The sequence below is a fragment of the Macrotis lagotis genome, chromosome 2, assembly GCF_037893015.1.
Source record: "Macrotis lagotis isolate mMagLag1 chromosome 2, bilby.v1.9.chrom.fasta, whole genome shotgun sequence".
In the NCBI taxonomy this organism is placed as follows: domain Eukaryota; kingdom Metazoa; phylum Chordata; class Mammalia; order Peramelemorphia; family Peramelidae; genus Macrotis; species Macrotis lagotis.
The window spans coordinates 332181684-332203213 of record NC_133659.1 but is presented as its reverse complement, the minus strand read 5'-3'; the positions used below and the strand labels follow the sequence as shown (position 1 = coordinate 332203213).

Genomic DNA, 21530 nt, shown 5'->3' with positions numbered 1-21530 from the left:
GAGAGGATGCTGTGTGGGAATAGCAAGAAGACCAGGATGGGTGGGCTCTAGAGACCAAGAATGAGGGATCGTCAGCGTGGAAAAGGGGACTTCTTGATCTCAAGCTGGAAGGGCAGCAGAGATCACTTACAGAGGGAGAAACCGAGGCCCAGAGAGAGAAAGTATCTTGTTCAAGGTCACACCAGGAATAAGTGGCAAAGCTGAGTCCAGGCACCCTCTTTCTGCTCTCCCCCACAGCCGCCTCCTCCCCCTATTGCCTAGAAGAGCATAGACCTAGGGCCAGAAGACAACTTGGAGGCCGTTCAATCTCTTCCTGCTTCGTTTCACAAATGAGGAAACTGAGACTCCTGAGAAGTGACTTGATCAGGGCTAGATTTGCAGGTGGGACCATCCCGCTTCTCTAGGCCTGTCCTGGTCTTCTGAGTCCCAGAGCTGCTCTCTCCTCCAGCCCATTCCACCTTGGAGCCACACTCCTTGAGAGAGACCTCCCAGCCCAAGGCCTCTCAGGCAGCCTTTCTTTGGACCCTGGCAGAATCTGCAAGCTGGTCTAGAACTTGGCAGAGAGACCCCTTTCCTTGAGATCCTGACTCTGGGGGATCACGTCTAAGCTACTGTTGGCCCCCATCTCCCACCCTTTAAGAAAGCTTAGCCTTGGGAATCTGGGTTGGCCCCGGGCCTTACCTGTCGGAGGAGGGCACAGTTGGTACTGGGAGACCGTAAGGAAGCCCAGGAGCCCTGCAGAGAAATCTTGGGGAGGGTCCCCTTGCAAGCGGCCTTTTCCTCGGCCTTCTGGCCAGTAGCCACAGCCGGATGAAAGAACTCTGCCGGTACAGGCAAGAGAGGCCTGGCACCATCGGAGGCAACTGTCCGAGAGGCGAAAGAAAACAGACACCAAGGTTGAGACCCTCCCAGGGGCCAGGGCTGCTCTCACTGCTGGGGGTGGGGGGTTGGGGGTAGCCTCACCCTGAACAGAGGCAGTATTCTTGGGGAGGGGGAGGTTCTCTGGGCTATGCCAAGGGTCCCTCCAGATGGTTTAGACTCCTCTCTGCTTTCAGAACTGTGAGAGTGTAGCCATCGGGAAGGGAGGATTTGGACAGGTCACATAGATGGAAAAGGTCACCAGTCACTCCACCAATGATCCTCAATATTCTCATAATCCTGGTGCTCAGAACTGTACAGGAGCACCATGGCTGAGGTCTGAGAATTGGTCTCCTTTACAGCATCCTCCCGGATGAGCTAACATCTCACCTGTGAGATACAAGGGGTGGGAAAGCAGGTTTGACCTGGATCCAAAGAAAGGGCTGGAAGGGGTGTGCTTCTGTCACTGAGAATATGTAAAAGGGAGGTGGCTCTTCTTTGGGGATGTTGTCCGTGAACTGAGTGGGGCTGGTCTCCAAGAGCTAAGAGTCCAGACCTCCAGAATACTGGCAGTGCCCTCTTTACCTTGACTGCTCTCCTGTTTCAGCCAAGACTGGACAGGATTGAAGGGGTCCTTCTCCATCTCACACAGGTAGCTCTCTGGGGCTGTTGAGACGGCCGTATTGGACAAAGGGAAGAAACATTCTCCCAAGTCCCCGATCTTGATGGGGTCAGGAGTCTCTGATTCTGCCTGCTAGAGAAAGGGAGGACAGATTAGAAGGATGAAGAGATTTTGCCTTCCGGGAGAGAGCACTGGATGAAGAATTAGAAGACGCAATACTGGTGTTAGCTTTGTTCTTAGTTGTGTGGCCCTTGATAATTCTCTTAACGCTTCTGATTCCCAGTTTCTCCATCTATCAAATGGGTCAATAATCCCTGATCTGGCCTGTTCCTGGCTTACTGTCAGATTCAAATGAGATCGTGCTATGTCCCAGGCTTTGTGATGGGTACTCGAGATACAAGGGCAAAAATAAAATGGACCCTGACCTCAAGGAGTCAACTTTCTACTTGGGAAACCACATACAAGAAAGCATGATTTTTTCATATGGATTGGAAACCCAGGGGGCAAAGTCATGGAAGAAGGGAGGGAGCTCTGCCCCAGGTATGGAGAGCTTTTGCCTTGATGTGAGAGGGTCTGAAGGACCATTTCTTAATCTGTGATCTAGGATAGGGTGCATGTTATTTCCTTTGTAGTTGGAAGCTGCTAGAGGGCAGGCTCGACTCTATCTTTGCAGACAGAGCCTGGTGTCCTGAAACCTGGGAGATCTGTCATGAATGTTTATTAAATTCAATTGCATCGAGGGTCTATTAGGAACTCTCTGTGATGGCTGCGCTATAAAATATTTATCAAAGAAGCTCAGTTTCCTCATCTGCAAGAAGGAGATGATCACATTTGTATTGAGTGTATCAGGACTATTTACCAGATCCCAGGTTTGAGAGTGAAAAGGGACTTCAGAGGTCATCTAACCTCTTGTTTTACAGATGAGGCCTAAGGAGGTGAAGGGGATTGAATCCCAAATTCAGAGACTTTCCATTCACGCCACCAGACATTAAATTATGTTGTTTCATGTCAGTGACAAATACATTTTGATATATTCTAATTATTTAACAGCTGGGAATATGGTTCTCAGAAAATGGGATTGGCAGCTGCAAGACCTTACTATCTGTATACCTTAGTCAAGTCATTTTATTCCCTGAGCCTCATGGCCCCCTTAGGTCCACGAAGAAGACACTATACCCTGGATTCATATTCCAAGGCCATCACATATTACTTGTGTAGTAAATATAATAACATGAACTCTACAATAATAGGAAAAACATAATTCCATATTAACTAGCATTTAAGACTGACAAAGCACTCAGCTCATGCAATATGAAGGATCTCATTTAGTCCTTACAACAGTCCTGCAAGGTAGGGGATCTGATCATCTCCATTTTCAAAATAAGTCAATTGAGCCTAAGAAAAGCTAAGTGATTTACCCAAGGACATGTAGCTAGAAAGTATCTGGGATGAAATTTGAATTCAGGTCCTCCTCACCTCAAGTGCAAGGCTCTTACCCTATGTCTCCCCCCCTTTGTATCACCCCTCTGCCATCTGGATGTCTAGAACTTTAGTATTCTTTGTTAGTTCAAGTGTCTCACTCTCCAGGTTCCCCCACTCTCTTACTCCCAAGGCGGAGCATTCTTCCATTAAGTGAGGGGAATCTTCTGTATTTTGTTTGGGGCACAAGGGAAGCACCCAGGATCCTGGGGAGGGTGAGGAGATGGGAGTTTTTAGTTTAACAAGAGAGAGGCTGAGGTGGGGAGTCAGCAGGGGCGGACAAGAGGAAGTGGATAAGGAGAGAGGGAGACAGAGAGACAGAGAGACAGACACAGAGAGACAGAATGATGGGGGAGAACAGCTGGCTTCTCTCCAGGAGTCACACAAAGATCTCAGTGGGGAGAAGATACCAAGAGCTCTTGGCTCTTCGGATGGGTCTGCCAGGCTATCACACTGGGCGGCTCCCTGAATATAGAGAGTTCATCTCTCCCCATGAGACTGGAGACTCCCTGAGGGCAGGGACTTGAGTCTTCTTCACCAGACTCTTAGAGAATCTGTCTCTTTCTTAGAACCATGGGTCACATAAGAGCTGGAAGAGACCCTCTGGTGCGATCCCCTACATTAACTAAAACCTTGAAGAGGGAAGTCACTTGGGTAGAACTAGGCCCAGGAGACCTTCAGAGGCCAAGAAGACCAAAACTGTACAGTCCTGGGATGTTAGGGGTCTCCCTTTATATGGCTATTTCCTGTGGGCTAATCTGGGCTCTAGACCTGGAAGCTTTCTGAGAGTTGAGAAGGAGGATCCATTTCAGGGTGCCTCTGTCCTCCTCCTCCTCCTCCTCAGCCTCTTGTGCTGTGGACAGGCCTGGTAAGGGGCTTATTTACCAGATGGCTGAATCTGTGACGACAGAGTAATTGAGCTACAGCCCAGGCTGAATCTCTAAAAAGCCCATCATTCTGAGACTGCCTCTGCCTCACATGGAGAAGCGGGTGGGGCTCCCCATATTAGCATCAGAAGGTCATTAACATAGTCCAGGGGAGAGAGAATGAGAGAATGAACCGGGCAAGGAGGAGGGGGGAATTAGATGGAGAAGAGGATGGACATTTTGAAAACTGGACCAGGCAGATGTAGGGGCCAGGAAGAGGGAGGAACTACAGATGGCTCTGACTCACTAGACCTAGTGACTGGAAGGACAGAGTTGGGGAGATCAGAAACGAGGAAAGTGGAGCTGACTTTCAAGGAGTTATGCCTTGAGGTACCAGCTGGGCTTCCAGCTGAACAGGGTTTGACATCATTATCCAGGAATCATAGGATCAGAGAAACATGGCTGTAAGTGTCGATTGGGACCTTTGATTTCATCTAGTCTAACTCCTCATTTTACAGATGAGGAAACTGAGGGCTAGAGAAAGGAAGTGACCTGCCCAGGCTCACACAGGTAAGAAGTGCCTGACCCAGAACTTGAACCCAGCTCCTCTGGACTCCAAACCCAAAGGCTTTCCCATTCTCCTCTGATGCCTTCCCTCCCTCCCTCCCTTGGACCATGGAGAACAACCGGGGTGCATGGGGGTGGAGCTTGAAACAGGCTTCAATTTCATCCAGCTTTTTCCAATGAAACACAAGTGTGATATATGCATGGAGCTCTGGGCTTGGATTCTTGAACACCTGGGTTCAAATCTTGCCTTTGATCTTTACTACTAGAAACAAACCATTTTACTTCTCCGGTCTCAGTTTCTTCATTTAGAACAGTGCCTCCCTCCCTCACCAGGTTGGATTGAGGCCCTAATGAAATACCTTTGCCAAGGTATTTTGCCAACCTGAAAAGGCTGCTCTGAGGACGGCTCCCCAGTAGTCACTTTCTGGGGTAATCTGGGGGAAATTATTCTCCTTCTGATTCCCCCCCCAAACTTCAGTGTAAACCTCAAGTGACCAGCGCTCTGCTACGCTCGGGAGTACCTATTTCCCCTTTCCATCTGGTCCCTTATTGATATCTATCAGGAACAGAACTCTTCCATACCTATGACCTAACTTTGTCCCAGGGACTCCCGGCAGCCTCTCACGGTCTGGGGGAAGGGGAGGGGGTAAGAGTGCTCCTGATCAGCCCTCCCTCCCACCTATCCTTCTCTCACCTTGACCTCCTTGGAGGCCATGGGGCAAGCTGTGGGATCCTCCAGGCTCACGTCATCCCCCAGCAGGACTGAAGAAGACTTGTCTGAGTTCAGAGAGAAAGCCTCCACTTCAGCCAGCTGAACCTGGAAAAAGACACAGACCACCTGCTGAACCCTCAATGGGCTGGGGGGTAGGGTACAAGGACAGGGGCTGCAAAAGGAGACAAGGAAAGGAACAGAAATATGTATAGCCATTCTAGTAGCAAAGAGCTAGGAAAAAACTGGTGCCCAATAATGGCTGAATTGGCATGCAAATGTAAGGGAATATTTCCATATCATGAGTAAAATGGAAAAAAAGGTTAGATTCAGAGAAACCTGGGGAAGACTTTTATGAACTGATATAAACAGAAGTAAGCAGAACCACGAGAAATATTTATACAATAGTCAGCCACAAAAATAAAAAAGGAAACCACTTAGAAAGTCTAATGGATCAATTAGACTAATCAGAAGGCTAAGGGTGTGGTCTAATTAATAAACTAGAGGTAGGAATGGGATATACATTTTCAGAATGACATCCTTGGACATATGGGAGAAAGGATGGGAAGTAGTCATGGAGCCAGCGCTGAGTTTGAGGGATGACTGAATGGTGATCAAAAGAAAGTCAGGGAGGCAGTGTATTATAGCGGAAAGAGCATTGGCTCTATAGTCAGAGGACCTGGGTTCAAATCTAGCTTCTCATACTTACTACCTGGGTGACCTTAGGTAAGATATTTAAACTCAATGAACCTCAGTTTCCTCATTTGTAAAATTGGGGAGTTAAAATATATGGCCTCTAAGGTCCCTTCCAAATCTGGATCCATGATGCTGTAACCACCCTCTGAGTCACAGCTGCGGTTGGAGGTGGAGAGGGCCATCTCTGAGCTTGGAGGGAGGATCAGGACAGATAGGAAGAGGTCATAGCACACACCCCCCCCCCATCCTACCCTGCCACAGGCTATCACTGGGTATTTAAAGGGGAAAAAGACCACATCTGAGGAGTCATAAAATTCTGGGATTTAAAACTACAAAAGAACTCTCCAGGTTGAATTCCCAAATTTTACATGTAAAGAAAAAGCCTGGAGAGGGAAATTATTTTTTCCAAACTCAGAGATGGCTTTAGAAATGTGTTTTCACCCAGTTCTCTCTCTGAAGTTGATCTACTTCCTCTAAATCTAAAGAGCATTTGAGAGTGGGAAGGCTAACCTCAAGTTGGAAATCATATCAATAGGAGGTGAAAACAGGGACCCAGTGATCTGATTAAATAGATTAAGAGAAAGGTTTTTGCCTGAGTGGGGATAGTGGATGGAACACTACTGTTGGAAAATCAAACGGCTCTCCTTCATGGAGCAGGAAGGAATTTCTTCCCAAGTTAAATGATTCAGAGGATGTCTTCCTTTCTTTTGGAAAGGGAACTTCAAAATCAGCAGACAGAGCTACAGGCTGGGACTAGAAGAGGTCGCCTCAAGGATGCATCGGTGGAAGGAACTTGAGACCATAGAATATTAGAAATCAGAAGGACCTTAGAATCATGGAACGTCAGAGCTGGGAGAGGGTCTCAGAACAGTGAGAATAACAAGGCTGGAAAGGGTCTCAGAAGGGTGTATGTCTGGGCTGGGAGAGGCTTTAGAATGGAGCCTGACAACTGGGAGTGGCCTTAAGACAAGAAATGTCAGAGCTAGGAGGGGCCTTCGGACAGGGCAGAAAGTTAAGAGCTGCAAGGGACTTGTTTACACCCCCCCCCCATTTTACAGATGGGAAATCTGAGGCCCAGAAATGGATTATGGTTTGGCCATTGTCACACTAGATGTTAATGGTAGAACCAAGATTCAGATTTGGTTCTCCTTAGCTCCTAATCTAGTGTTCCCTTCTTTATTCCCTTCTGGGGACAAGAAAAGCCCCCCCCTCATTAGGAAGGCCCCAAAATAAGATCACTTCAAGCAGAGATCAAAAATAACAACAGCCTTGGCATGAACACAGCATCCTTGGCAGACCTGTAACTAGGGCAGGGCAACTAGAGCAGTGAACCAGGAAGCCAATATTTAGGGGTGCTTTAAAGTCTTTGCAGTCTTTCCAGGGCCAGAAACAATCAAGTTTAGTACCTAATTAGGAAGAATTAGTTTTAAAAGGAAACTACCATTTAATGAAGTTCCCCCTTTTGATTCTAGCTGACTACATCCTAGGTGCCCAGCCCCAGCTTCTCTAGCAGCTCCCACATCTCTAGCTCGCCCTGCCTCCCTTCTCATTCCCCATCTCAAGTCTTTTAAAGAGTTGACTTGAAGTCACATTCCATGCGACTTACAAGAGCAGCTCATTTGCTTCTGACCACCTTCTGCCATCCCCAATCCCAGTCTATTGCCTCATTCTCTTCTTACAAGATTCCCATGAGGTAGCCAGGGCAGGGTCAGATGGGGACTGTGCTCCCTGTTTAACACATAAAACAGGACCCAGACGGTCACATAATTTGTCCAAGATCACACAGCATGTCACAAATGAAGGTGGCACTGAACTCAAGTCTCCAGAAGTCCTAACCAAGTACCAATGGTAGAAGGAGCTGCTCTGCCAACTAAGGAACACATAGAGGGGTTGCAGCTCACTAGGCTGACCCCCACATCATACACAAGGCTGCCCTTTCTACCCTCTTATCCCATGGTCCCTCCCCAACCAAAACTGTCAAGGAAGACTCTGGCCACCCTGAAGGGTGCCATGTCATCACACAGATTCCAAGCTGCTGCCTAAGCTTGTGCCAGCCTAGGGGTGGGGGCGGGGTGGGGGAGTGACCCCCTCCTCCCAGGACCCCCTACCCAGATGTTACCTCTTGCTGGTCATGATCACACCTCTCGCACACGGCCGGGGAGGAATAATGGTGGAAGACGGAGCCTGACAGGTTATCGATGATCATTAATTCTCCTTCGAAGGAGTCCTTAATAATTAAAGAGACACTGTCCAGCCACAAGTTTTCCTAGGGGGGCACAAGAAGGAAGGGGGTGGGGAGGGAAGGGGAGAAATTACTGGAAGGAGTTGAAGTTGAACAGTGATGCTTGATGGGAATTTATGGGAAGAAGTGAAAGGAAGTGGAAGTGAGGGACATGTCTTCTAGGGCAACATTGGGAGTGTGTAAGATTGGAAGAGGCTTGGAGATTCCCTGATCTAATCACATCATTTTACAGAGGAGGAAACTGAGGCCCAGGCAGAGGAGGGGAATTATTCTAGGTCACATAGATAGTAAGTAGGGGAGTCAGGATTTGAACCCACATCCTCCATGGGTGCTCTATCCACTGCATTAGGCTCTGTGTCCAAGTTTTACCCATTCTTCCAAAAGAAGAGGCCAGTGCATCTGGTCTTAGAAGAGAGGGTCTCCAGGCCCACATCAATCTACACCAAGCCAGATGTTTCCTTGAAAGGTCAGGGATGCCCCAAAGACCCTATCCACCTCATTCCAGTCAGTCAGTCAGCCCTTCAACTGCCACCGTGACCCTGTCCTAGCCCCCAAGGGCTAACTCATTCTGTGAACCCCAATTCAGCTTGGAGAGCCCATTCCACAGCCAGCTTGGCACTTCTCCTTTGCCATTCCGGTCTGGGTCTCCAAGATGGCCTGTGACCCAGTCAAGTCCCTACTGGGCCAGTGAATCCACACTCCCATACCACCTGTTCCCCGAGCAGCTGGCCCCTGCATCCCGGGGGTCCCCTACCTGTGCTGGGGAGTAACAGCGCATACATCTACGAGAATCAGGCTCGATGGGTGGCCCACCTCCGCTGCCTCCACTGGCCACACAGCCTGCACCTTTGGGGGCACCTGGGGAGCCTGAGCCCCGAGGACAGAGGCCATGGGCCATCTCCAGCTCGATCTCGGCATCCATCTCAGCATCTTCCTGGGCCTCCTTGTTGCTGTCGTCCAGATGCTTCATCAGCACAGCTACCACCACATTGATGAGGACGAACTGGGCTGTGAGTACAAAGCTGACGAAGTACAGGGGTGAGATGAACTGGAGGTTGCTGAGGCAGCTCCGCTCGTCGTGGGTGCAGTCCCGTAGCGTGTCCTGGGTGGGGGCAGAAGAGCAAAATCCTTGGAGCCCAGCAACTGCCCAGGTGAGTCTACTGCAGATCCCATACCCCTGCTTGCAGTGGGGAGACCCAACCAATAGGGTGAGAGGTTCCATTTCGCCTTCTCTCCAAATTAATTTCAAGGCAACAAGACTCTGGAAAAGGGGATAGAGGGGTTTCTAGCCTCCTTTCTACTACTTTTCAGTCTTCCTTTTCCTTTCTTCTTTAGGAAATTTTCTGATTAGCCCTACCTAGTTTGAGTCTATCCACCTCCTCATGTATTGGAAACACACCAAGTTATGGAATTTGAGACTGAAAAAGGACCTTGGAAGATCAATGCTATTATTTTACAAATGAAGAAACTGAGGCCCTCAGAGGAATGGAGGTATGTTAAGGTCACACAGTCACAAGTCAGTGGCACAGCATTTACCCCTTCATAAACAGGCCAGTTTGCATTCTATCTCCTTGGGACTTCTTTTCAAAGTAGATCTATTCCCATGACTCTTATTTATGGCCATCCTGTTCCCCTGTTGACCTCACATGATACTTTGGTTTGGGGCCTCCAACAGGTTTATTATTGAAAATATATTATAGTCATTTCCCATGGTGTCTCAACTACTTTCCAGGGTAAACTATTTGAGGGCACAGGCTGTGTCTTATTTGTCTTTCTGTGACCTTCAGCCCCCAGACCAGGGTTTTGTAGCAGGTACTCAATAAATATTTGTGGTATGAATAAATGAGTAAATGAATGAGTGAATGACTGAGTGAGTAAAATGAATGAATGAATGAAATCTGGGACCAAAGCTCAGGCCTTTTGCCTTTGACTCAGGACTCTCTCCACTAGAATACACCATCTTCTCCAAGACATCCCTCAGTGTGGTGTAGATGAGCAGATAACTGGAGAGGACAGTGGAGGAAAGGCCTGCTGATGTGTTCAAGCCAGCTGGGAACCCTCTCCTTCCTCATCTCAATCTCTTTAAAGCTTGGCTCCTCTCAAGGCTCAGCTCAGGGACCATCTACATGAGACCCTTTGAGATATGCCTGTGTGAGTGACACTCCCTGAAATTACTTTGTATTTATTTTGTCTGGATTTATAAGAGATTGGTCATTTCCCCATTAGACTGGAAGTTTCTTAAGGGCAAGGAAGGTTTCATTTTTGTCTCTGGGTCTAGCACAGCACTTAGCGTATAGGAGATGTTTAATAAGTTCTTGTTGAGTTGAATTGCTGAAAACATGACCCAACCTGACTGGAAATTCCTTCCATCACTTTGTTCTTCAGTCTTTCCTCACCCTCAACACTGGTGAATTCTTTTTTTTTTTTTTTTAGTTTTTGCAAGGCACTGGGGTTAAATGACTTGCCCAAGGCCACCCAGCTAGGTCATTATCAAGTGTCTGAGGTCAGATTTGAACTCAGGTCCTCCTGACTCCAGGACCAGTGCTCTATCCACTGCACCACCTAGCTGGGGAATTCTAAGAGGAATATTGTTCCCTCCTATATTCCTTCATCCATCCTTATTTTTCCTCCATCTGTCCTTTATTCCCTATTGTCTTATTCTCTTCATCCTCCTTCCTCTTCATCCTCTTCATCATCTTTTACTTCTCTTCATCTTTCTTCTCCTCTTTTCTCTCCTTTCCCTGTCTATCTCTACATTTGGGATGTCTAATCTTGCTATTCAAGGAGATTTTTGTGCTGCTTTCCCTATATTCACTTCTCCATTAATTAAACAAAAAATTTGTTTATTTTCCTTCCTTCCTTCCTTCGTACCTCCTTTCATTCATCTTTCCCTCCCTCTTTCCTTCTTCCCTTCTACCCATTGCTTCCTTTCTCCGTCTGTCCTTTCCTCTTCCTCCTTATTTGTCCATACTTTGTCTCCTCCGACTGTCCTATTCTCCTTTTCTCTGCTTATTCTTTCCTTCTTTCATCTATCCTTTCCTCTTCCTTCTGTCCTCCCACCTTGTTCTCCATCCTGGTCCCCAATTACCTTCATGATTCCATTCCAATTGTCCCCAGTAGAGACCTGGAAGAGCGTGAGGAAGGCCATGCCAAAGTTCTCAAAAGTGGCATGGCGACTCATACCCTCACAGGGATGCTCATCACTGCATACTAGGAAAGGAAGAAAAAATGATATCAGAAATGGGCTTAGTATTCTGGACCCCCACCTCCATTGAGTCTATGGGTGGCTTCCTTGCATTGGCTGGTTAGCATTCTAGGTAGCAAGGGAGCATTGTCATTGATAGTCCTGGGTGGGCACTGAAGCTTCCTTTCCTCCCACCTCAACCTAGTAAACCTGCTCTGGAGTGTGGAGATGCCAAGGGGAGGGGAGGGGCAGGGAGAGCCTCCTTCCTAGGTCAGGCTAAGCTGTAATTTTTGCCTACTGGGACTGTGGGTGAGAGTGTGAGAGTGGGCAGCACAGTTCCATCTGCTGAGCCAGCCTTCTGCTCTGTGAACTGTGTCCAGTACATTTCATGGCAGAATAAGCTCAAGGAAGAAGCCTGGTGTGGTAGAAAGTTTGGGACAAGAGGTAGAAGACTTTGGCTTGAAACTACTTCTGCCTTTACTGGTTGTATGCCCTTGGTTAAGTCCTTGAGCCACTTCCTCAGCCTTTTGGGCTGAAGGACTGGGCTGGATAATCTCCAAGGGCCCTTCTCATGCAAAATGGATGAAGCTACAATATTTTCATGGTGAATTGGAAATATACCTCCTTGATAATGTGAAAAATGGCATCTTTGTAGAAATTCAAATCATAAGTGAAATCACAGGACTTTGAGCTAGAAAGGAGCTTAGAGATTATATAGTTCAGCTTTTTCACTTTACAGGCAAAGAAACTGGAGCCCAGATAAAGGAAGGGATTAGTTCAGTGTCGCACAGATAAGAGGGAGTGAAGCTCAGAGTCATCATCGTGACTTCTGAAGCCACTTTAAGCGATCTCATGATCTCTCTCTTTCTATCTCTCCTTCCTCCTCTCTCTATCTTTATCTCTGTCTGTCTCTCTCTCTCCCCCTTTTTTCTCTCTCTTCCTCATCTTCTGTCTGTCTCTATTTCTCTCTTCTCTCCTTTTCTCCCCACCCCCATCTCTCTCCCTCTCCCAAACATTTAAGGACACATCTAGAGCTGGATCATTAGTCCTATTTTCTCATTTCACAGATGAGGAAATGGGGGCCTAAAGAAGAGAATGGCCTTGTTCAAAGTCATGCAGGTAGCTAGTGGCAAAATCACTTGCAGCTTTCAGTTGATTTAGGGCTTTCTGTCCTTGAGTTAAGGTCACCTTTGAGGAAAAGACCATCGACTGGGTTCCATGATACTACAGAGATTATCTGAAGATGCCATCAACCTCAGATTTCTTAGTCAAAGGGAACAGTGATTTTTCTCAACAATCCCAAACCATGAAAAAACCTAAGATTGTAAGACCTGGAACCAGAAAGGCCCTTAGAGATCCCCCTTATTTTACAGATAACAGACAGAGGTCCCAGGAAGCAAAATAATGGCTCCCCTGGGGCTCACCAGGATCAGAGCCAGAGTTCATGTTGCAATGTATCACTCTCCGCTTTGAGAAGGCAACTTGGTAGGACTTCAAAGTTTACTCAGAAAGAAGGATCCCATTCTTTCCTAGTCTGAGACTTGACACATACAAGTGGCTAACCTTGAAATGTAAGGGGAAAATTGCCCCCTGTCTATTTCTGTCCATCATCTCCTTACTTACCCAGCTTCCCAAATAGTTCCACACCCAGAGCAGCATAAATGAAGAAGAGAAGCATGAAGAGAAGGCCCAGGTTTCCCACCTGAAAGAAAAATGAATTTTTCAGGAAAGGCAATGGGCTCACTTGGCAAATGGTGGGGCCAGAGAAGCTTTTAGATAGATAGAACTAATGCTCATGGGGATCAAAGATCATTTGACTTTTGTCTCTGTCTCCCCACTTCCAAAAACAGATAAAGGAAGTGTCTTACTGGAAAGACCTCTTCCTCTTACCACCATAATCACTTTCTTGATTGATTGACTTTAGGCTGGTCTTGGAATTTCATTGGACCACTGAGGAAGTTTCCTCTATAGTGTGGATGAGCACCCTCTCCCCAGTTGATAAAAGAATGACCCAAGGCCCTGAGAGATTATTCTACCCAGGATCACCTGCATCCAAGTAGGCCATGAACCATGCCCTTCCCATCTCCAAGGTCAGTTGTCTATCCACTGTGCCATGCATGCTCAGCCCTTTCTGATCCCTCTCCTATAGTTCCTCTATTTATCCTAAAATCTAAGACTTTATATTGTCCCTTTGCAAATATCCTCTCTTTTTTTCCTTTCCTCCTTTCTCATGGCTTCCAACCATTACTTCTGTATGAATGATTCCCCAGCTGATGTCATGAGAACCACAGGGTCTTAGATCTAGTACTGGAAGGGACCTTTGAGATTATCTTGTTCAAGTCCCTCATTTTACAGATGAGGAAAGTAAAGCCTAGACCGATTAACAATGACTTGTCCAAGGTCACACAGGGAGCAAATGTCAGAAGTAGGATCCAGTCATCCCTGGACTGACAGAGCACTTTTCCACATCACTCCCCTTCTTGGGTTCTGCACGCCAGTCGTTTGCTGGGCAACACTCCATCTCTCACCTCCATGCCCCATTTTTATGGCATCCACCAGATACTTCTACTCATACTGAAGTATGGGGTGACCTCTGGCTCCATGAGCTTGGAGAGCCATATGTAAACTCTGACTGATTCCACCGAGCGGGGAGCCGTACAATATGGCCTAGCATTGGACGTTGTATCTACCGCAAAGACCAGGTCCAGTTCATACGGGTACTTAATAAATACTTGTGGATTGATGTGGGAGAGGAGTTGGGAGACAGATGTACTATCTGTGAAGAGAGTGCCCCCAGGCGGGAAATCTCCCCTCCCCCTTCTTATCTTTCTTTCTCCTAGCTCTAGGCCTTTGAATTGACTACACACGCAGACATACCATAACTGGAATGCACAGCATACAATGGGAGCTTAATGAATGAATACTGAATTAAACTGTTTAACACTGAGTTCAATGGGACAGTCATCTTTCTTGTGCTGGATGCTAGGCTAATAGTGGGCAGCCCCAGATCACATCCGCTTTCTGAAAGGTTTTACCATACTATTGGTTCCTACAGAGCTTGTGGCTAACCTGAATTCCCAGGACTTTTCCTGATGAACTTCTCTCAGACTAACTCTCCCCCTTCCTATCCTTATGTTTTTATTTTTTAAGGTTAGGCTTGAGACTTTACATTTATTCCTATTAAGTTTCCCATTGGTGGCTTCAGTCCAGGCTGTCAAGGACAAAAGGAGGTCGAATATAGCAACATGAGAGGGGAAGGGAAAGCACAAGGAGAACAAAAGAAAAGTTAGAAGAATACTGGACCAAGGGATCTGGAGTCCTGGGTTCTAGTCTACCTCTGATGCCTGGGGTCCTAGACAAATTACAGAAATCTGGGCTTTGGATTCCCTCTAGTCCTATCCACACTTTAGGATGGCATCTAGATGAGACGACACCAGTGTGGAGAGGGAACTGGAGACCATGCCAAATAGAGAGGATTTGTAGAAATACAAGTGAATATTTCTTCCAGAGAAAAGATGACTCCAGGGAAAAGGACCTTCAAATATCAAGTGCTGTTATGGGGACAAAGGGATTACCCTTTCTCTGCTTGACCCCAGAGGGTAGAAGCAAGAACAATGGATAGAAGTTATGATAGAGAGACAGATTCCAGTTTGATGAATGGCAAAACCTTCTAAACAATTAGAGCTTCTCCACTATGAAAGGATAGTGAGTCCCCCATCACTGCAGGTGTTTTAAGAATTGCTTAGATGATCACTTGTATATTTTAGAGGGGGATTTAAGTTTCAGATAAGGGCTCCCCAAAAGGTTATCCTGACAGAAATGGGGATTATCGCCCACATTCTCATCAATTCTGCCTTAAATTGTTGGTGATTTACAAGCAGGGAAGTCATCGCCTCCCCCATCAGAAAAAATCATCATCATAGCTGCTCTCTCCCACTTCAAGTAACTAACATTTATTAAGGGCCTACTATTTGCCAGAAGATGGGGGGATTAAAGAAGAGGCAAAGGACAGATCCTGCCATGATGGAACTCTGATGAAGTCTGATGGGTCTAATGGGGGAGATATGCAGACAAATCTAGGCAAAGGAAGCTATCTGAAGGAATGACAGGAAATCATTTATTGAAGGACTTGGGAAAGGCTTCCTATAGAAGATGAGATTTTATTTGGAATGTGAAGAAAGACAGTGAAGCTGTTTGGCAAAGATGAGGAGGGAGAACATTCTAGGCAAAAAGAACAGATAAAGAAAATGCCTAGAGTCAAGAGCTGGAAGGTCTTGCTCACAGAACAGTTAGGAGGCTGGGGATTTTGGACTCTGAGGTACCTTCCAGTTCTAATTTTGTGATCCAAGGGACAGGTAAAGGAGAACTGTGATCTGCCCTTTTGGAAGAACAACCCACATCAGTGAGAGCATGGACCCATCAAATTATCTTTTCCACAACTGGCTAAGCTGTCAGATATACCCCTGTGCCTGGTATCTCAAGACTAGCTGATGTGGTGGCAAAGAATTGGAAATCAAGTCAATGTCCTTCAATTGGGGAATGGCTTAGCAAACTGGTCTATGTATGTCATGGAACACTATTGTTCTATTAGAAACCAGGAGGGACGGGATTTCAGGGAAGCCTGGAGGGATTTGCATGAACTGATACTGAGCGAGATGAGCAGAACCAGAAAAACACTGTACACCCTAACAGCAACATGGGGGTGATGATCAACCTTGATGGACTTGTTCATTCCAACGGCACAACAATCAGGGACAATTTGGGGGTATCTGTGATGGAGAATACCATCTGTATCCAGAGAAAGTACCATGGAGTTTGAATAAAGACCAAGGACTAGTACCTGTAATTAATTAATTTATTTTTTAGGTTTTCTTGCAAGGCAATGGGGTTAAGTGACTTGCCCAAGGCCACATAGCTAGGTAATTATTAAGTGTCTGAGGCTGGATTTGAACTCAGGTACTTCTGACTCCAGGGCTGGTGTTCTATCCACTGCACCACCTAGCCACCCCCTAATACCTTTAATTTAGGGAAAAAAAATCAGATATCTTATTGTCTGATCTTGTTATCTCTTATACTTTATGTTTCTTCCTTAAGGATGTGATTTCTCTCTCACCACACTCAATTTGGATCAGTGTAGACCATGGAAACAAAGTAAAGACTGGCAAATTGCCTTCTGTGGGGGGAGGGAAGTAAGACTGGGGGAAAAATTGTAAAACTCAAAATAAATAAAATCTTTAAAAAAAAGAAGTGTAAAACAAGACTAGCTGAGCTCAATGTTGGGAGGATTCTCATCAGATTGGTCAGAAGGTGATGAGTTTTTTAGAGACAGCAACTCATTAAAACTCTCCAACAAAGTAGAGAAGGATTGAAATCTCCAATAGTGGAGTAAATATCTATATCATTGAAATCATGAAATCCTCAAAAATTGAATTATTATTCTTAGCGTCTGCCTTTCCCCTGTTCTGATAAAACTGTCACTCGTCATCACTCAGACATAATAGTGACCCATAGAAAATCTAAGAATTACATTTTAAATAAATGTCACCACACCAAATATGTGTGATCTTGAATCCATATTTGGAATGAAAAAATCCGATAATTCATAGACTTTGTAGAGGAAATCAAAACCATGTGGGATAGAGATGAGTTTTAGATCATTCTCATCATCCTATCTGCTACACAAGAGCCATCTGTACCCGAATACTTTTACTCAATTACAAAAAGCAGTCCTTTTTATCCACCTCAGCAGTAACCCAAAGAACTTAAGCTTAAACAAAATAGAATAGTAACTTGTCTGAGGAATATTTCTATCTGAGCCCTTTGAAGATAAGATACTACTACCGCTATCACTACTATTACCACTACTACAACTATCACTACCACTACTACTACTACTATTACTACCCTACTATCACTACTACTGCTATCACTACCACTCTTCCTCCTCTTCCTCCTCCTCCTCCTCCTCCTCCTCCTCCTACTACTACTACTACTACTATTACCACCACTACTATAACTGCTACTACCAATATTATTACTACTAAGTAGCTGCTGCTTACTATTACTACTAAGTTAATAATATAAATAAAAAAGACATTTTTTAAAGCTTTTAAGGTTTCCAAAGTGTTTCATCAGCATTTAACTCATATCATTTGCACAACCACCATGGAAAGTAGATAGATATTATCCTTATTTTAAAGATGAGGAAACTGAGTCTCACAGAGGAAAGGAATTGGTCAGTGATTCACCCCAGGTCCTGCCAGAAATGTAGATCCCAAATGAGACTCCAGAGAAGAGGATGATGTATAAAGGTACTACATAATTCTCTCCTCCTAGGTTGTTAGCACCATCAGGGAGGCAGAGCAGCTGAGCTGTGAGAACAGGAAGCCAGATCTAAGATACCAACTTCTCTTGAGTCTGAAGTAGTAAATAAAAGGCAGCCAAAGATCAGGCTTCTGGACTGGTGTTCTTTATGTTGATTCTTATTCTGTGGCTGTCAAAATGAGTTCAAACAGCTAAGTGTAGGTGGTAGGATTCAAACTCAGGTCTTTCCTGACTTCATTAAACCCATATACCCTTTACTAAGAGATTTTTTTAAATTATCATTTCTCTGAAGCAGAAACTAAGTCACAGCCTGGAAGTTGCTTACCCTGGGGGCACCTGGCCAGGCAGAGCTCAGACTCCAACTCTCTTTCCTGGCCCTGAGTCAATGCTGGTGGGTAGGAAGTGGGGAGAGGCCGAGGACTGCCTTACCTGGGGGAGGGCCTGAACCACGGTGTCCAGCAGGGCTCGCATGCCAGTGGCCATCTTCAGCAGCTTCAGCACTGAGGGGAGAGCCGGACAGCTGGTCAGGGTTTGAGAAGGCCAGGAGGGACATATAACTGTCTACATGTATGAGTTTGTGTGTGTGGAGCCAAAGGGAAAGAGGAAACTGATTTGAAAGCCTGAGTACATTTATAACCATAGGAATCCAGAGAAAGGGAGTGAGCTTGGATGTCAATTGGCAGATGTATGTGAGCATGTGGGGGTGCTTATTCTTCCTGCAGGAGGTTCTCTCCTCTACTGTTCTCTCAGCCCCCTCCCTCTCCATTTTTTCCTCTCCATACCTTCCTCTAGTTTTATTCACCCTCAGGGCTCCATAGCCTTCCTTCTTCCCTATTCATCACAGAACCAAAGATTTAGAGCTAGTTGTTAGAGGTCAACCAGTCCAAACCCTTCATTTTCCAAATGAGGAACCTGATGCCAGAGAGGATCATAGACTTGGAGCTAGATGGGACTTTCAGGATCCACCCTCCCCCATTTTAGAGATAAGAAAACTAAGACCCATGAAATGAGTTGCTCTTCATTAATACCTAGTCCTAATCCTGCTTTTTTAAAATAGTCTCCTTTCCCTCCCACCTTCCAATTCCCTTAGCCACAGTAAGATGGAGCCTTGGCCAAGCTCAAAAACAATAATCACCTTCCTCTCTTAATTGCCTACAAAAGCCACAAAAGGGAGGTTCTAACCCACCTACTCCCCAAGAGAAGGGATGATATTTGGACTTCCCACACTTCCCACTGTCACCAGGTGGGCCCTCAGTCCCTTACATGCTCCCTATCTCCCTTTTTGTGCTCAGGGCTATGGTCATAGTTCAGGGTCTCCATAAGGGTTTCTGAGGACATTGGAAGGGGTAGGAAGGGGTCTCCATGTGAAACATCCTCTAGCCCCCCCCCCCTTCTCATATCAGGACTTCACAACCAGCCTACCCTAGCACCTCCTCACCTCGGGCAATACGCAGCACTCTCATGATGCGGATAATGGTGGGATTGATGGGCAGGGCAGCGTTGATCTCAATCTCCTCCAGGGTGATGCCCATGACTGAGAGGAGGACAATGGCCAGGTCCAGTTGGTTCCACCTGAATACCCAGGACAGAAGGTGGGAACACAGAAACAAAGTGTTGCTGAGGCAGGGGTAGTCATCACTGACCTCTAGGGATTTTTTTGCCTCAGGACAGGATGAATTGGGAAGGGAAGAAGAAAAGGGACACCCAATCTCTTGGTGTCTCCAGGATCAAAAGAGTCCGCAGAGAGTATTCAACTCCAATTATCTCTAAGCAATCATTCAGAATGCCTGAACCACAGAACACAGAGTTAGGGGTAGATACAACCTGAAAGGTCAAGTCATTTCATAGGATTATGGATTTAAAACTATCTACTTCATTGGACTATAGATCTAGGGACCATTCAGGGCTCCCTAAGAGGAAACTGAGGTCAAAGGAAATTAAGTAGCTAACTTGCCCAGGATCATACAGACAGTGGTTGTGTCAGAGCCAGAATCTGAACCCAGGTCCTGGGACACTTTGCTCGTCACAAAACAACACCTTAGAAATCATTGAGTCCAAATGCCTTCATTTTCATCCAATGAGGCAAAGAGGCTTGGCCATGATCACAGTTAATATGCCCTGAGTTATAACTCGGACCCCAGTCTCCTGATTCCTACACTCAGAAGTCTGTGTATCCCCTCCACGCGGCTGCTTTGCTTATGATGGTCTCATCAAAGGGGAGTCTCTATGTCCTAGGATAGCCCACTCCACTTTGGGATGGCTGTCACTATCAGTTGGCCATTATCCTTTACATCAAGTTGAAACTTGTCCCCCTGAGCCTCCCACTCTCCTCACTCAGCTATTCCTTGTTCTGTCCTCTGGGCTAAGAGACCAGATCTCATCCTTCTTTCTCGTAAAAAAACAATGATCTGACACTACGCTATAGCCCTTCTACCCTATCTTTCTCTTCATTTCTGGAGAGGGCTGAGGAGGAGGTGTTGGTGGAGAATCCAGCTGGCAAACTGAAATTTCAAGAAATGGGTGGGGTAAGGTTGTACAATCTCTAACAAAGGTTATCCAGTTTCCACCAAAAAAACCCAGTGAAGAGTAACTCCTCAAACTTATTTTTGGACAGCTCCGATTTTTAGGAAGTTTTTCTTTATGCTGATCTCAAACTGCCTTTCTACACAATTTTTACTTCACTCGTTCTCTCTTGTTCTGCCCTCTGGAGAGGGTCCATACCAACAAGGCTGGAGCTTTATCCACCTAGCAGCATAACAAACACTGGAGACAAATCCTGAGGCTAGGAAACAGCCAAGATACTGAGAATGGTGCCTGGACAGTACCCAGGGCTGATTGTCAAAAGACCCAGCTTGGCTAGCAACTCATTGGGTGATGCTGGAGAGAAGACCAGATATAGTGAAATGAGAATGCTGAGGGGAGAAAAAGAGCACTCAATAAGAAAAAGCTTCTTGGGAGAGGTGTCAAAATCCATAACAAGTCCATATGGTATTTTGAAATACAAAGCACTTTACATTCATTATCTCACTTGAGTCTCACAGCACCCCATGAAGTAGGTATTATAAGCCCCATTGTGCAGATGAGAAAACTCATGCTTAAGGGGAAATGACTTGCCCAGGGTCACACAAGGGTTGGAGGGGTGGTTTGAAACTGGATCTTGCTGGCTTTGGGACTAGCACTCCTTACAACACAGCCTCTCATGTCTTTTCTGGGCTTTGAAGGAAAGGAGTATATTCTATAGAGACAGGATTTGATATTTGTATGTGAGGAATATTGCTATTAGTCGCCCACTGCTTCTTATTAAGCCTCATAAGGAACTCTAAGGAGGAGGAAGAGAGAATTGCCCCTCACACCTAGTCACAGCTCCCACACCATTATAACCGCCGTTGGTGCGGCCTCTTCCCAAGTCTTCACCTGGGACTCTCACTGCTCTGCTCCTCCCCATGGTGGGGAGGTGGGGGCTGGGGTGGTCTACTCACCTGTCTTTGAAAAAGCGTCTCAGCCCAAACGCTACCAGCTTCAACATGGCTTCCAGCACAAAGACCGTGGTGAACATGTAGTTGCAGTACTTGAGGGCGATCTCCAAAGACTGTGGGGTGAGAAAAGGAGGCTGGAGTCACATCCCAGAATCAGCTTCCCCTGAGCTGCCTAGGCAGGACACTGCAAGTGGGAACTGATTGGCCAGTGGTTCACCCCAGGTCCCTCTGGATCTTGAATGAGACCCCCAGAAGAGAGAGTTGCCTGGAGTCAGAACAACATGGGTTCTCTGACCCTGGGACTGGCTAGCACCATCAGGAAGGCAGGACAGCCCAAACAAAGCCACCAACTTCTCTCCCTATCTGAAGCAGTTGAGAAAAGCAGAGAAAGATCAGGCTTCTGGACTGGTGAGGATTAAACTGGTCCTTATACTATGTTGTTGTTTTTTTATGACCCATGAAAATCAGGTCGGGCAGTGTCAGTCCAGGGAGTTTGATGCTTCCCTA

The 21530-nt window shown here is 46.2% G+C and overlaps 1 protein-coding gene across 1 annotated transcript in view; it reads right to left on the bottom strand.

The window, feature by feature from the left end:
* CACNA1I (calcium voltage-gated channel subunit alpha1 I) overlaps positions 1-21530 on the bottom strand; it is a 148407-nt gene that overhangs the window by 3996 nt on the left and 122881 nt on the right. Inside the window, exons 25-34 of the mRNA XM_074221080.1 lie at positions 21027-21136; positions 18986-19119; positions 17977-18047; positions 12847-12925; positions 11128-11249; positions 8794-9141; positions 7917-8063; positions 5087-5209; positions 1444-1612; positions 682-863 (exon numbers count right to left, since the gene is read on the bottom strand). Coding sequence (XP_074077181.1) covers positions 682-863; positions 1444-1612; positions 5087-5209; positions 7917-8063; positions 8794-9141; positions 11128-11249; positions 12847-12925; positions 17977-18047; positions 18986-19119; positions 21027-21136 — 1485 coding nt within the window. The remainder of the gene's footprint in view (positions 1-681; positions 864-1443; positions 1613-5086; positions 5210-7916; positions 8064-8793; positions 9142-11127; positions 11250-12846; positions 12926-17976; positions 18048-18985; positions 19120-21026; positions 21137-21530) is intronic.